Genomic DNA, 16,627 nt, shown 5'->3' with positions numbered 1-16,627 from the left:
ATCCCAAAGAGGCTGCTCCAGCATCCCAAAGAGGCTGCTCCAGCATCCCAAAGAGGCTGCTCCAGCATCCCAAAGAGGCTGCTCCAGCATCCCAAAGAGGCTGCTCCAGCATCCCAAAGAGGCTGCTCCAGCATCCCAAAGAGGCTGCTCCAGCATCCCAAAGAGGCTGCTCCAGCATCCCAAAGAGGCTGCTCCAGCATCCCAAAGAGGCTGCTCCAGCATCCCAAAGAGGCTGCTCCAGCATCCCAAAGAGGCTGCTCCAGCATCCCAAAGAGGCTGCTCCAGCATCCCAAAGAGGCTGCTCCAGCATCCCAAAGAGGCTGCTCCAGCATCCCAAAGAGGCTGCTCCAGCATCCCAAAGAGGCTGCTCCAGCATCCCAAAGAGGCTGCTCCAGCATCCCAAAGAGGCTGCTCCAGCATCCCAAAGAGGCTGCTCCAGCATCCCAAAGAGGCTGCTCCAGCATCCCAAAGAGGCTGCTCCAGCATCCCAAAGAGGCTGCTCCAGCATCCCAAAGAGGCTGCTCCAGCATCCCAAAGAGGCTGCTCCAGCATCCCAAAGAGGCTGCTCCAGCATCCCAAAGAGGCTGCTCCAGCATCCCAAAGAGGCTGCTCCAGCATCCCAAAGAGGCTGCTCCAGCATCCCAAAGAGGCTGCTCCAGCATCCCAAAGAGGCTGCTCCAGCATCCCAAAGAGGCTGCTCCAGCATCCCAAAGAGGCTGCTCCAGCATCCCAAAGAGGCTGCTCCAGCATCCCAAAGAGGCTGCTCCAGCATCCCAAAGAGGCTGCTCCAGCATCCCAAAGAGGCTGCTCCAGCATCCCAAAGAGGCTGCTCCAGCATCCCAAAGAGGCTGCTCCAGCATCCCAAAGAGGCTGCTCCAGCATCCCAAAGAGGCTGCTCCAGCATCCCAAAGAGGCTGCTCCAGCATCCCAAAGAGGCTGCTCCAGCATCCCAAAGAGGCTGCTCCAGCATCCCAAAGAGGCTGCTCCAGCATCCCAAAGAGGCTGCTCCAGCATCCCAAAGAGGCTGCTCCAGCATCCCAAAGAGGCTGCTCCAGCATCCCAAAGAGGCTGCTCCAGCATCCCAAAGAGGCTGCTCCAGCATCCCAAAGAGGCTGCTCCAGCATCCCAAAGAGGCTGCTCCAGCATCCCAAAGAGGCTGCTCCAGCATCCCAAAGAGGCTGCTCCAGCATCCCAAAGAGGCTGCTCCAGCATCCCAAAGAGGCTGCTCCAGCATCCCAAAGAGGCTGCTCCAGCATCCCAAAGAGGCTGCTCCAGCATCCCAAAGAGGCTGCTCCAGCATCCCAAAGAGGCTGCTCCAGCATCCCAAAGAGGCTGCTCCAGCATCCCAAAGAGGCTGCTCCAGCATCCCAAAGAGGCTGCTCCAGCATCCCAAAGAGGCTGCTCCAGCATCCCAAAGAGGCTGCTCCAGCATCCCAAAGAGGCTGCTCCAGCATCCCAAAGAGGCTGCTCCAGCATCCCAAAGAGGCTGCTCCAGCATCCCAAAGAGGCTGCTCCAGCATCCCAAAGAGGCTGCTCCAGCATCCCAAAGAGGCTGCTCCAGCATCCCAAAGAGGCTGCTCCAGCATCCCAAAGAGGCTGCTCCAGCATCCCAAAGAGGCTGCTCCAGCATCCCAAAGAGGCTGCTCCAGCATCCCAAAGAGGCTGCTCCAGCATCCCAAAGAGGCTGCTCCAGCATCCCAAAGAGGCTGCTCCAGCATCCCAAAGAGGCTGCTCCAGCATCCCAAAGAGGCTGCTCCAGCATCCCAAAGAGGCTGCTCCAGCATCCCAAAGAGGCTGCTCCAGCATCCCAAAGAGGCTGCTCCAGCATCCCAAAGAGGCTGCTCCAGCATCCCAAAGAGGCTGCTCCAGCATCCCAAAGAGGCTGCTCCAGCATCCCAAAGAGGCTGCTCCAGCATCCCAAAGAGGCTGCTCCAGCATCCCAAAGAGGCTGCTCCAGCATCCCAAAGAGGCTGCTCCAGCATCCCAAAGAGGCTGCTCCAGCATCCCAAAGAGGCTGCTCCAGCATCCCAAAGAGGCTGCTCCAGCATCCCAAAGAGGCTGCTCCAGCATCCCAAAGAGGCTGCTCCAGCATCCCAAAGAGGCTGCTCCAGCATCCCAAAGAGGCTGCTCCAGCATCCCAAAGAGGCTGCTCCAGCATCCCAAAGAGGCTGCTCCAGCATCCCAAAGAGGCTGCTCCAGCATCCCAAAGAGGCTGCTCCAGCATCCCAAAGAGGCTGCTCCAGCATCCCAAAGAGGCTGCTCCAGCATCCCAAAGAGGCTGCTCCAGCATCCCAAAGAGGCTGCTCCAGCATCCCAAAGAGGCTGCTCCAGCATCCCAAAGAGGCTGCTCCAGCATCCCAAAGAGGCTGCTCCAGCATCCCAAAGAGGCTGCTCCAGCATCCCAAAGAGGCTGCTCCAGCATCCCAAAGAGGCTGCTCCAGCATCCCAAAGAGGCTGCTCCAGCATCCCAAAGAGGCTGCTCCAGCATCCCAAAGAGGCTGCTCCAGCATCCCAAAGAGGCTGCTCCAGCATCCCAAAGAGGCTGCTCCAGCATCCCAAAGAGGCTGCTCCAGCATCCCAAAGAGGCTGCTCCAGCATCCCAAAGAGGCTGCTCCAGCATCCCAAAGAGGCTGCTCCAGCATCCCAAAGAGGCTGCTCCAGCATCCCAAAGAGGCTGCTCCAGCATCCCAAAGAGGCTGCTCCAGCATCCCAAAGAGGCTGCTCCAGCATCCCAAAGAGGCTGCTCCAGCATCCCAAAGAGGCTGCTCCAGCATCCCAAAGAGGCTGCTCCAGCATCCCAAAGAGGCTGCTCCAGCATCCCAAAGAGGCTGCTCCAGCATCCCAAAGAGGCTGCTCCAGCATCCCAAAGAGGCTGCTCCAGCATCCCAAAGAGGCTGCTCCAGCATCCCAAAGAGGCTGCTCCAGCATCCCAAAGAGGCTGCTCCAGCATCCCAAAGAGGCTGCTCCAGCATCCCAAAGAGGCTGCTCCAGCATCCCAAAGAGGCTGCTCCAGCATCCCAAAGAGGCTGCTCCAGCATCCCAAAGAGGCTGCTCCAGCATCCCAAAGAGGCTGCTCCAGCATCCCAAAGAGGCTGCTCCAGCATCCCAAAGAGGCTGCTCCAGCATCCCAAAGAGGCTGCTCCAGCATCCCAAAGAGGCTGCTCCAGCATCCCAAAGAGGCTGCTCCAGCATCCCAAAGAGGCTGCTCCAGCATCCCAAAGAGGCTGCTCCAGCATCCCAAAGAGGCTGCTCCAGCATCCCAAAGAGGCTGCTCCAGCATCCCAAAGAGGCTGCTCCAGCATCCCAAAGAGGCTGCTCCAGCATCCCAAAGAGGCTGCTCCAGCATCCCAAAGAGGCTGCTCCAGCATCCCAAAGAGGCTGCTCCAGCATCCCAAAGAGGCTGCTCCAGCATCCCAAAGAGGCTGCTCCAGCATCCCAAAGAGGCTGCTCCAGCATCCCAAAGAGGCTGCTCCAGCATCCCAAAGAGGCTGCTCCAGCATCCCAAAGAGGCTGCTCCAGCATCCCAAAGAGGCTGCTCCAGCATCCCAAAGAGGCTGCTCCAGCATCCCAAAGAGGCTGCTCCAGCATCCCAAAGAGGCTGCTCCAGCATCCCAAAGAGGCTGCTCCAGCATCCCAAAGAGGCTGCTCCAGCATCCCAAAGAGGCTGCTCCAGCATCCCAAAGAGGCTGCTCCAGCATCCCAAAGAGGCTGCTCCAGCATCCCAAAGAGGCTGCTCCAGCATCCCAAAGAGGCTGCTCCAGCATCCCAAAGAGGCTGCTCCAGCATCCCAAAGAGGCTGCTCCAGCATCCCAAAGAGGCTGCTCCAGCATCCCAAAGAGGCTGCTCCAGCATCCCAAAGAGGCTGCTCCAGCATCCCAAAGAGGCTGCTCCAGCATCCCAAAGAGGCTGCTCCAGCATCCCAAAGAGGCTGCTCCAGCATCCCAAAGAGGCTGCTCCAGCATCCCAAAGAGGCTGCTCCAGCATCCCAAAGAGGCTGCTCCAGCATCCCAAAGAGGCTGCTCCAGCATCCCAAAGAGGCTGCTCCAGCATCCCAAAGAGGCTGCTCCAGCATCCCAAAGAGGCTGCTCCAGCATCCCAAAGAGGCTGCTCCAGCATCCCAAAGAGGCTGCTCCAGCATCCCAAAGAGGCTGCTCCAGCATCCCAAAGAGGCTGCTCCAGCATCCCAAAGAGGCTGCTCCAGCATCCCAAAGAGGCTGCTCCAGCATCCCAAAGAGGCTGCTCCAGCATCCCAAAGAGGCTGCTCCAGCATCCCAAAGAGGCTGCTCCAGCATCCCAAAGAGGCTGCTCCAGCATCCCAAAGAGGCTGCTCCAGCATCCCAAAGAGGCTGCTCCAGCATCCCAAAGAGGCTGCTCCAGCATCCCAAAGAGGCTGCTCCAGCATCCCAAAGAGGCTGCTCCAGCATCCCAAAGAGGCTGCTCCAGCATCCCAAAGAGGCTGCTCCAGCATCCCAAAGAGGCTGCTCCAGCATCCCAAAGAGGCTGCTCCAGCATCCCAAAGAGGCTGCTCCAGCATCCCAAAGAGGCTGCTCCAGCATCCCAAAGAGGCTGCTCCAGCATCCCAAAGAGGCTGCTCCAGCATCCCAAAGAGGCTGCTCCAGCATCCCAAAGAGGCTGCTCCAGCATCCCAAAGAGGCTGCTCCAGCATCCCAAAGAGGCTGCTCCAGCATCCCAAAGAGGCTGCTCCAGCATCCCAAAGAGGCTGCTCCAGCATCCCAAAGAGGCTGCTCCAGCATCCCAAAGAGGCTGCTCCAGCATCCCAAAGAGGCTGCTCCAGCATCCCAAAGAGGCTGCTCCAGCATCCCAAAGAGGCTGCTCCAGCATCCCAAAGAGGCTGCTCCAGCATCCCAAAGAGGCTGCTCCAGCATCCCAAAGAGGCTGCTCCAGCATCCCAAAGAGGCTGCTCCAGCATCCCAAAGAGGCTGCTCCAGCATCCCAAAGAGGCTGCTCCAGCATCCCAAAGAGGCTGCTCCAGCATCCCAAAGAGGCTGCTCCAGCATCCCAAAGAGGCTGCTCCAGCATCCCAAAGAGGCTGCTCCAGCATCCCAAAGAGGCTGCTCCAGCATCCCAAAAAGGCTGCTCCAGCATCCCAAAGAGGCTGCTCCAGCATCCCAAAAAGGCTGCTCCAGCATCCCAAAAAGGCTGCTCCAGCATCCCAAAAAGGCTGCTCCAGCATCCCAAAAAGGCTGCTCCAGCATCCCAAAAAGGCTGCTCCAGCATCCCAAAAAGGCTGCTCCAGCATCCCAAAAAGGCTGCTCCAGCATCCCAAAAAGGCTGCTCCAGCATCCCAAAAAGGCTGCTCCAGCATCCCAAAAAGGCTGCTCCAGCATCCCAAAAAGGCTGCTCCAGCATCCCAAAAAGGCTGCTCCAGCATCCCAAAAAGGCTGCTCCAGCATCCCAAAAAGGCTGCTCCAGCATCCCAAAAAGGCTGCTCCAGCATCCCAAAAAGGCTGCTCCAGCATCCCAAAAAGGCTGCTCCAGCATCCCAAAAAGGCTGCTCCAGCATCCCAAAAAGGCTGCTCCAGCATCCCAAAAAGGCTGCTCCAGCATCCCAAAAAGGCTGCTCCAGCATCCCAAAAAGGCTGCTCCAGCATCCCAAAAAGGCTGCTCCAGCATCCCAAAAAGGCTGCTCCAGCATCCCAAAAAGGCTGCTCCAGCATCCCAAAAAGGCTGCTCCAGCATCCCAAAAAGGCTGCTCCAGCATCCCAAAAAGGCTGCTCCAGCATCCCAAAAAGGCTGCTCCAGCATCCCAAAAAGGCTGCTCCAGCATCCCAAAAAGGCTGCTCCAGCATCCCAAAAAGGCTGCTCCAGCATCCCAAAAAGGCTGCTCCAGCATCCCAAAAAGGCTGCTCCAGCATCCCAAAAAGGCTGCTCCAGCATCCCATTCATTCCAGAGGTGCCTCATAGCACCCTCCAGATCTGGGGCAACTGGTGCTGTAGCAGCACCCATCATAAAAATGTAGCAGAGCATTAGCCGTTATGGTTCCCAGAACAGTTCCAGCTGCATGGGGGATATTGGTAGGGAACACGGCCATTGCTCAGCCACAGAGAGCTGTCCCGACAGCCGAAGCGGCCTGGTGTGGCTGTCTCAGCCTTCACTGGCTGCCCCTGATAACTCCCGCTGCCCTGACGGCCCCCACTCCCACTACCCCAAGGGCTCCTGTTAACAGCTCCTACTGCCCCTGACTTAGAGGGAGATGTGTTGCGGGCTGTCGATATCATCAGCCCGCCCCTAAACAGCCGCTTAGCACGGCTGTACATTCAGATCAATTGGCAGAGGGCTGCGCTGTGGAGATTATCCCTCTCGGAGAGGGGTTGGAATATGCGGCTCGGAGACTGCCTCCGCACATTCAGAGAGGTAGTTGATTAAGTGTTTTGGCCAAGTTTCTCCACCTTTACATCTCAACTTTTGGGCTATGTGAAATGGGCTTGTGTCTCTAGTTCACCACTCCACTGCTAAATCTCTTCAAGGCATGCTGACTTGCAAGATATTTTCTACCTCTATTCAACAGGAGTTCTGCAAGTCCCTCTCTCACTGCTCTCCAGCTCTATGACTACATCCTACTTGTCTCATCCTGTCCAACGTCCCTAGTCTTGATGTTTTTTGGCTTGAATGTCAACCATTCTTTTTCTCTCACTGTTACTGCTGAAAGCCTCAAGTTCTTCAGCAGATGGTGCTCAGAAATATTTCACATTTTAACTGGCATGAATCATTTTAAGTTATTCATCCAATAATAATTTTGGAGTAGCATCACAGCAGAATTTCATGAAGATGCCAAATTACTATACACTGAAAAGTTAGGCTCAAAGGACAAATCCAATCTTGTCAATATGGGTCACTTCAAAGACAAAGAAAAATCTCAACTATAGCAACCAAAGCTCAATAACATGTTATGTTTCACAGAGTGGTATGAAATACAAGATAAAGAGCACACAGTGAATTTTGTGGCAATAGCCAGGACATACGTGAAAGAATAGCATTTAATATTTGTACTATATTTAAATACAAGATCAAGAGGTTAACTACTAATCCATGAAGTATCCACCCTCACTGCCCAAAGTTGCCACAATCCTCAATAGCAAAGCCTTTCGAGACAGCACCCATAAAATAGCTAAAAGAAAATATTGATATCCTGTGAAGCCATCTTCCCAGCTTAGCTGGGAACACAAAGTGTTATGTCAGAATGTCACTGACATTAAACAAAAATTAAATTCTGAACTCAAGACAAATCAGTCAAAAAGACATGAATTATCTGTTCTTCCCAGAAATTCCTTCCCACTCAAATGAACAAATTTGCTTCTCCAGCACAGGGGTGTAACCAGACTCGGGTACAGTTGGCAGATAACCCAACGCAAGTGCTGTGCAAATGACACAGGTTCTTTCATGTAAATGCCAAAGAACATCTGTCAATTTGAGCAGCAGTTCTGAATCAAGTGGCACCTAAGCAAAGAAATGGCAAAATATGAATGAAACAACCAGAGTTTCCCTACATGCTGTGACCCAATATAGCTTTTTAAAAAAAGCTCACAAAAGTTAATGTCTGAAGTGTTGCTTTATCATTGACTGAAAAAAAGTTCTTCCATCATTAGAAAGATAATGATGACGTGTCAACAACAGAAATTAAGAGGGAGATCAATAAAAAAAATACATCATAAATGAATGGAGGCAGAAATGATTTCATTTAATTGAAAAGGAAATTAAATTTTAGGCAAAGCAGGACAGGTTAGGAAAGCAGGAAAGATTATGCCATTGGTCTAGCAACAAGCAGGCACAGACACAGCTTCTCCTGTCTGTAAACTTCTTGGCTTCCATCCCTTACATTTTGGTTCTTGAAGAATTCTGAGAATAGTACTTAAGAAAACACATGTCAGTAGTTCACAGTTAACTTGATAAAAATGTGTTAGCAATAATGAGAATGGCAGGGGAAGGAAAGGAAAGGAACAAAAGATGGAGGAAAGAGAAAGTGGGAGAAAGAAAGGAGTCAGAGGAAAACCTATTTCTGTGGTAACCTTTTCAGCCTTGGTCTGTCCCACACCACACCTATTACAGTAAATAAAGTACTTTTGATTTTGATCATGATTATAACATAAGCAACTTTTTTTAAAAAATAATAATGTGGTTAAAGCTTCAATTTTTAAAAAAGGCCACATTTACCTCAATCCATGAAACTAAACTCAAGGTTTGCTGATCCAATTGACAATAATAGGCGCTAAAGTTAAAGCAGATACTCCCATGAATTTTTCATACTCTAAGCATTTCCAAATATTTGGTTTTGTTAAATTAAGATTTCAATTGCAATGCTCAAATCCAATTCCCATCTCTCCCGAGAACTATGCAACTCAATTTGTGGGTTTTGGCCTTGGAGCAGGAAATACATAGTAGAAATAAATTGAATTGCATTCCCCCCCCCCCCCTTTTGAATTAGAACGTCCATATCTGTGCACATTGGTGGGGCCAATGAAGGTCTTAACTCATCCCTTAAAAAAAGATTGTAATTGGAGATAGCAGAAGAATATTTAATTAGTCAAATAATATTTATTTTTTTAATTTCTCAAAAGACAGGAATTATCTCTTGATTGTAACAATCCTCAATGCACCTGATACTGTTTTGGTACCAGGTTTTTAAAATAAAGGTGTCTTTGAGGATAATCCCTCTTTTACTACCATAAATTGTTTGATCTTGTCCCAGACATAAAATACATGCTTCAATAGAGGATTATTTGTTTTTTTTTTCCTGATTAATTTAGAGTTTGCCATCTCTTCTACAACCATGCGCAAACCAATTGTAACCCAGGGAGGAATGGCCATCTGATTAAAAAAGGAAGCAACAAATCCAGTCTGTGCAACTACATCTCACACTCAAAAGTTACATAATTGGAAATCTCAAATATGTGCTTTAGGTATGGCATAGACATTAGTACTTTATAAATACATGCATGAAATTAAGACTTTTTGGATAAATTCGGGGGAAATATTAATAAAAATTATGGGGGTGGACTTCCCTCTTGATCCACAATTGTTCCTTTTGGAGAAATGGCTGTCATGAATGGTAACTTCTCCAAAAATAAATCCAAATTTATTAAAATTGTTTTGGCCTTAGCCAGGAATTGTATAGCAATAACAAAGAAATCAAATTCCCCCTTACATATTGATCGTTAGAATATGGAAATGAAAAGTTGTGTACCCCTGGAGAAAATTACTTATAATCTTAGAAATGAGTACAACATATTCATAGATATTCCTTATTTGAATTATTTAAATGCCCAGATTGTTTAGTCTATTTATTAAATATTTTATATTTAATTTTCATCCATTATTGGCAATTTAATATTTTTACTTTTTTAAGAAAATTGTATTAAATGTTGATGCCAGCTCTTTCTCCTATTCCTCCTTCTTCCTGTGTATGGTTTATTTTCCTTTCTCTCAAGGTACAGAGGGGTTATTTGGTAGGTACTGTATATACAAATCACAACATCATGGGCTGTTATGTTCTAATTGCAATATGGCAGTTCAGGCTTTTATTTTTTAACTACAAAAGCAATATCATGCAATCTGTCTGACACAGTTTCAAAAGGTTAACAGCATCCCTGTTCCTGAGCTGTCTGGCCCTTGGAATTGCCTGCTTCCCATTAGACTGCTCCTGGGATAGCAGGTTTTTTTTTAGTCAGCTGACTTTAGGAAATTTCTCAAAATATTACAAAGTAAATATTGCTTTTTGTCATCTTTGTCTATTTCATAACTTAATAAAGTACATCCCACAATTTAGGTAGTACCATGAATGTACACTGCTATGAAACAGGAGCAAATTGTCTTTTGACCAGTTGATGGGGAAAAAAAAGTCATAAAATTTAAACCAAATAAGAACAATGATCCTGTAAATTCTACAATTTCTGCACATTTTAAGGATATAATTTTTTGTATATTTGTATACACCTTCATTGAGTCCTTCTTTTGTGTATATATACTTAAATTAAATAATATAAAAATTAAGATTTCAGTCTGAATCTTTATATAAACAAGTTGACTGAAAGTGAATACATTTTCAAATGAGCTTGATGAAACTCCCTCCATATAGAACAAATCAAAGCCTTCCATTCCGTAAACACAAGCAAGTCATCATGAGAATATTACCACAGTATTATCCTTTCGGCAGAAATGCAAACACTTACAACTAACTTGGTCTTTATCCTTCTCCAACACATCTGTTCAAATCTAAATTCCTTTGAGCTGTACCTTTATCTGCAGATCTTTTTTTCCCCACAGTTGGTTATCATCTGCTAACTATATCCTCAGAACAGTCATTAATAGCCCAAAGCAGCAACCACAGTATTGTGGGATACCATTTACCACCAGTGAACTGGAACTGTTCCCAATGACTAATCACACCTTTCTATTGTCTGGCAATTCCTTCCTTAGCTTTATGTCTGACATGAAAGACAATGTCAATGGTTTCTGAAAGTGAGCATACATCCAATGTATTGTTTACACATCATAATAGAAAATGAAAATATTTTCATGCACTTTTTCAGTCTTTACTGTGTCTTGCATTTGAATTCACTCTTCAGTCAACATGCAGCTCAGATGTTAAATGCAAATGAACAAGAAAGTAGCTTGTTAAATGGAGTACCTTAAACATGTAGTATTCTGCTATACTGTAATTGGATTAATTCACAATTCTAAGATAAAATTTGCAAAAGAGACAAATTGTAATTTTCTCATTGTGTATACTGCAGTTGTTATTTTACATGGTACAGAATATTTTTCTTATTCAACTAGGAACATAGAAAGTAGGAACAGGAGTAGGCCAAAAAAATGGCCCATCGAGCCTGCTCCACCATTCAATACGATCATGGCTGATCAAATTTATGACCTAACTCCACCTACCTGCCTTCTCCCCATATCCCCTAATTCCTCTATCATGTAAAAATTTATGTAACTGAATTTTAAATATGTTTAATGAGGCAGCCTCAACCACTTCCCTGATTAGAGAATTCCAAACATTCACTACTCTCTGGGAAAAACTATTTTTCCTCATCTCTGTCCTAAATCTACTTCCCCGAATCTTGAGACTGTGTCCTCTAGAATTAGTTTCCCCGGCCAGCTCAAAAAACCTTCCTACATCTATCCTATCCATACCATTCATAATCCTATATGTTTCTATAAGATCTCCTCTCATCTGAACTCGAGCGAATACAATCCTAGACGATTTAATCTTTCATCATAAGTCAACCCCTTCATCCCAGGGATCAACCTAGTAAACCTCCTCTGGACGTCTCCAAAGCTAGTATATCCTTCCTCAAATATGGAGACCAGAACTGGGCACAGTATTCCAGGTGCGGTCTCACCATACCTTAAACAGTTGCAACATTACCTCCCTACTCCTGAATTCAATTCCTCTAGCTATGAAGGCCAACATTCCATCTGCCTTCTTAATAACCTGCTGCACCTGCAACCTAACTTTTTGCGATTCATGCATAAGCACTCCCAAGTCCCTCTGCACAACAGCATGCTGCAGTTTTTCACCCTTTAAATAATATTCAGCTCTTTTATTTTTCTTGCCAAAGTGGATAACCTCACACTTACTAACATTGTACTCCATCTGCTAGACCTTTGCCCACTCATCCAGCTTAACTATATCCCTCTGCAGACTCTCCACATCCTCATTACAATTTGCCCTTCCACTCAATTTGGTGTCATCCGCAAACTTGGCAACACCACATTTTGTCCCCTCCTCCAAGTCATCAATGTAAATGATGAACATTCTCAACATGCAGAAAATTGAGCATTGTAGGTAATTATATAGTATACACTAATTAACAGGACTAGAATATTTCACTGGGAGCATACTAGAAAAAGCATGCATACGTTGACCCTAAATGTTCTCTATAAGCACAAAAATTTATTAACTGCAAGCAAAGCAGACCACCCCGATTTGCTTGCAGGCCAATACAAAATAGCTTTCTTATTCTAGAATTTACAGGATCATTGTTCTATTTGGTTTTAAATTTTATGACTTTTTTCCCCCCATCAACTGGTCAAAAAACAATTTGCTCCTGTTTCCTAGCAGTGTACATTCATGGTACTACACAAACTGTGGGGTGTACTTTATTAAGTTATGAAATAGACAAAGATGACCAAAAGCAATATTTACTTTGTATTATTTTGAGAAATTTCCTAAAGTCAGTCGACTATAAAACCTGCTATCCCAGGAGCAGTCTAATGGGAAGCAGGCAATTCCAAGGGCCAGATAGCTCAGGAACAGGGATGCTGTTAACCTTTTGAAACTGTGTCAGACAGATTGCATGATATTGCTTTTGTAGTAAAAAAAAAGCCTGAACTGCCATATTGCAATTAGAACATAACAGCCCATGATGTTGTGATTTGTATATACAGTACCTACCAAACCAAAAAAACTAAACCCTCACTACCTCATAACCCTCAATATTTATTTGATTATGTGCCTAAAAGTCTCTTAAATTACCCTATTGTTTCAGCCTCCACTACCACCTCTGGCAATGTATTGCAGCCTATCACAACTCAGTGTAAAAAAAAACTTACTCCTGATGTCTTCCCCAAACTTTCTTCCCTTTACTTTACCTTGTCCTCTGGTGCTTGCTACTCCAGCCCTGGGAAAAAGGTGCTGATTGTCTCCCCTATCTATACCTCCCAGAATCTTGTAGACTTCATAATTCAAGTAGAAAACCAGTGCTGCTAAAGTGAATCCACTATGCAGACACATCAAATAGAATTATTTCCTTACTATTTCCAAACAATAAATAATATCAACCTGCATCTTCATTAAAAATTTGTTATAACTTGAGAAATAAATGCTGCACCACTTTTGTAGTGCCTTCAAAATGATTATGCTAGAGTAAAAGTAAAATCCCCAAATCATCAATTGAAATTGTAGATACAACCTATTATCTATGCACCATTTTTTCAACCATCTCAAGAGCTATGACTGGATACTGAAATTGTATTACGTACTTTATTCAAATCTTCTATTTTTGAATTGACAGAATGATTTTTCTTGTGAAGCCATGAAAATTCTACTCATTAGTATAGCGCTGGATTTCAGATCTCGACCCTTAAAATTCACTCCCAAACCTCTGCTACTGTCACTGTTCAGTCATCCATCATCTGTAAGTAGGAAATTTTTCTAAACTAGTGCATTTTAGACACATCTATTGAGTGAAGTTAAAAAATAAATCTACTTTCAATCAAAATTTGATTAAAGAATTCCAGTTATTGGCTATATTTTGCTTTTTCAGACTCCTGTGCTTGGAGGCCTCAAGGTTTTGCTGCCAGAGGAAATTAGTTTAGATCTCCTCCAATGGCTTGTAACTTTTAGACTTGCATATTATTATATTGCAAAGAATCCAACATGCTGCGCACCAATTCTATTCAAGATGCTAGCTATAAACGTTTTGCAGATAAATGAACTGTCTTTGTTGTGGATTTTTCGACCTGGTGTTATCTTTTCTTATCATTTTGCCATTCTTCATAGACAGCTTCATAGACAGCTGTTAACAGAGTCAACTAGTCATTCAAGCATTGTAGAACTTGGTCAAATAGGCAATTTACAGTTAAACTAAAGGCAGTAACTTAATTCAAAGTCACAAAGAATTTTCCTATACCATATTATACAATTTTTTTAAACATTTATTCCATACATACAAAGTAATTTTCACTTTCAAACCAATGATAAATATATGTACTGCAAAAATAATCCATCTTGACTAAATTGATGATTGTAATAGGGGAGTCAACTTCAGATCTGACAATTGCAGTGACAATCCGTTTCAAAGTAAAACATTCATTCCATGTGTTATTATTGTGTTGCAAAGTGCTTTCTTACACAGAATCCATATCCACAGACACTGCATCCCACCCAAAACCCAAAAATATAATTGTTGCAATGCTGATCTGATACCAACTGCAAATAATTACAATTCAATTCTCAAGCAATCACAGAAGTGAACCATTGAATTGTTCAAGGGCAGGAGGCTGTCATTCACCCCAGTAGTAGACCAGGGGTGCAGAGCTACCAGACCTCAACAGAGCTCCACTCCAGCACCTCGGGGACAGCTCCGGCCCCTCCTCATCATCGTTTTTGGTGAGCTCCGGCACCTAAAAAAATTAGCACTCCAGTAGTATACCAGGGCTTGCTTGGCAGTGCCATCTCGTCAATCCTTTTCTCCCATAACACAGCAAATGGTTTTCTCTAAAGCCTAGCGAATTCTACTTTTTTATGCATTGGTCACCCTTGCAGGAATAGCCGAGTCGCTTTTGAGTGGGTTTCTATTATGCTGTCTGTGAAGAATACAATATTAAAAATAAATACAAATTTTACTCTACTCAACTTGACTGATTTTACTCGTTGGCCCTTATCCAATAAAATCAATATTGGTCCTTTATCAACATAAAAGAGTTGCATCTTTCCCAAATATTTTCTACCCAAGGCAAGGAACAAACCATCAGAGTGCAAGAAACTCCCACAAAAGCAGCAAGTTGAAAAATAGAGAGGTGACATAACAGAGCTAGATCTCACATCTACAAATGATCAGCGCGGATGCAATCGAACCTCCTCGTGGAAATGTCACCTCCAGGTGCCTTGCCGTTGGGCGTGGGCGATCATCATGGTCCCGGACCCTCCGAATTGGAGGCTTCGTGATCATGCAGCAATCGTTTCCATTAGGCACCTGCCCTCAATCAGTGCAGGAGGACCGGAACGCACAACTTTCTATTCCGAGACTGCAACGCTACCAGTTGATCGATGAATAAATGGCAAGGTCTCTCAGCGAGCATTGCATTATGCAGTGACTCCAGTTTCTGCATTACTTTTTTTTGCGGGAAACAACCAAACAAAATCACTGCATCTCCGTTAAATGGTATCCAATTATCTAGAAGTTAAATGGGTTCTTAGAATCAAAAGACATTAAAGCCCGGCGGTCACTTCGGCGCAACTTCACGCGTGCCATACTTACAAAGTGACTGTCCGGTCGGGAAGGGAGTCCAGAGGGAAAACCTCTGTCAGCTCCAAATGAGTGCAAACAATCTTCTGGTCGGCCGTCCCGGGGGCGAGAGTGACCGCCGGGAGAGCAGCGGAGGAAAGTTTCCAGGCGTTCTTTGGACGTTCATCGGAGCGTTTGCAACCACTCGGCAGAGCGATGCCAACGCCGACCACCAGCAACACAAACGCCCCCGACAACTCCACGCCCGCGAGTCGAGATTTCATTTTCCTTCGGGTATTTTGCAATTAGTTGTTCCCCCCCCCCCCCGCCAGTCGCAGCAAATGGCAGCAAACTTTCCGGGGGGCTGGCGAACAGAAACGAGCAGAAAGCCCCCACCACCAGGGCCTACGATGCACCGCAACGCCCCATCCAAAGTCCAAGCGACGGCGCCCGGCGACTAAACTTCAGCCGCCCGTGGACACGCCGTCGGCGGGCTGGAGTCGTCCCATCACGTTTCGCTCAGCGCCGTGCCGCCCGCATCTCTTTGTGTCCGCGGCCTCCAGCAGAGAAGCCCCCCCCCGGCAGGCGGCGGGGGGTGGGAAGAGAGAGAGAGAGAGGGGGGGGGGGCCGCGGGGCCGGGAGACAGCGCGCGGCTGCCCCCGGAGCAGCAGCAGTAACGCCGAGGCGGCGGCTGGGCACACAAAGGAATGCCTCAGCCCAGCGCACCACCTGCGGGGTCGCCCCGCACCACCGCGGGCCAAAACTTGCCCTCCACTCCCGAGTTTGGCAAAACTACTCCTCCGCAAACTTTGCGACCGGGTGGAAACAAGCCAACGCGGCCGGTCGGGTGCAAAATCCACTGGGTGGGAGGTTCTGGCTCTGGGTGGGGGTGAGGTGGGGACTGCACTCGGGTTTCCCACCCCCTCCGAGCAGCGCGGGTCGTGCAGGCGGTCCGCTGCTGGCCTTTTGTTTTCGCAGTTCGCTCACCATAAACTTCCCGTCGGTGAGGAGCCCATTTCCGACCGCCCTTCTCCACGTTGGGCCGTCGCCCGCTCCGCTCCTCCGGTCAACCCTGCAAGGCTTTGTGCTCCGCCAGCGGCTCGTTTCGAGCAGGTATCTGGGTCGGCGGCACCGGGGAAGCGGGCGGTTTGCTTGCATTTGTTTGTCGCTTCGACTCGAGGCGGAGGAAGCCAGATTTGGTGCAGGTTGACTGTGGCCAGTCCAGGGTCAGAATTCTCTGATTGGCCCCTGTCCATGCTGAAGGCTGTAAATGAAGCTCTCTGGACATGCATCACACAAGGGTTGATGACCCCCCCCCCCCCCCCCCCCCCATCACAGGTGCATGCAAAACATGGTACTCGGGGTATTTTCTGACACATCAACTTAATCACCCAGGGTGTCGTGAAAGATTCCACATTGCTGCCTCATTTTCCAATGAATTTCCATTTCATAAAGTGAGCTTTTCCTTTAACGTGGCACTTACTTTCCGCGTTTGAGGAATTGCACTTTGTAATTTCATCAGTTTGGAAATAAGATGAGGTTGAAAGGATCAAGAGGCACCTCAGACTTTCCAGGGAGGACAGAGCCGAGTTCTCAGGGTGGCAAAGATGACATCCTGTGTGGGAGCGATGAAAGCAAGAGGGGTCACAACTTT

The 16,627-nt window shown here is 47.3% G+C and overlaps 1 protein-coding gene across 3 annotated transcripts in view; it reads right to left on the bottom strand.

The window, feature by feature from the left end:
* The window catches only part of adgra3 (adhesion G protein-coupled receptor A3), a 164,497-nt gene extending 148,296 nt beyond the window's left edge, over positions 1-16,201 (bottom strand). The window contains exon 1 of one of the 3 annotated variants that reach the window (XM_069925069.1): positions 15,961-16,201. In XM_069925069.1, coding sequence (XP_069781170.1) covers positions 15,961-15,989 — 29 coding nt within the window. In that variant the 5' untranslated portion in view covers positions 15,990-16,201. Of the gene's footprint in view, positions 1-15,006; positions 15,937-15,960 lie in introns of those variants that run through there. The other 2 variants (XM_069925068.1, XM_069925070.1) reach the window with 2 other exon arrangements.
* Between the last annotated feature and the right edge of the window lie 426 nt (positions 16,202-16,627).

The sequence above is a fragment of the Narcine bancroftii genome, chromosome 3, assembly GCF_036971445.1.
Source record: "Narcine bancroftii isolate sNarBan1 chromosome 3, sNarBan1.hap1, whole genome shotgun sequence".
NCBI classification, from domain to species: Eukaryota; Metazoa; Chordata; class Chondrichthyes; order Torpediniformes; family Narcinidae; genus Narcine; species Narcine bancroftii.
The sequence above is the reverse complement of the archived record's forward strand: the minus strand, read 5'-3'. Positions and strand labels throughout refer to the sequence as shown.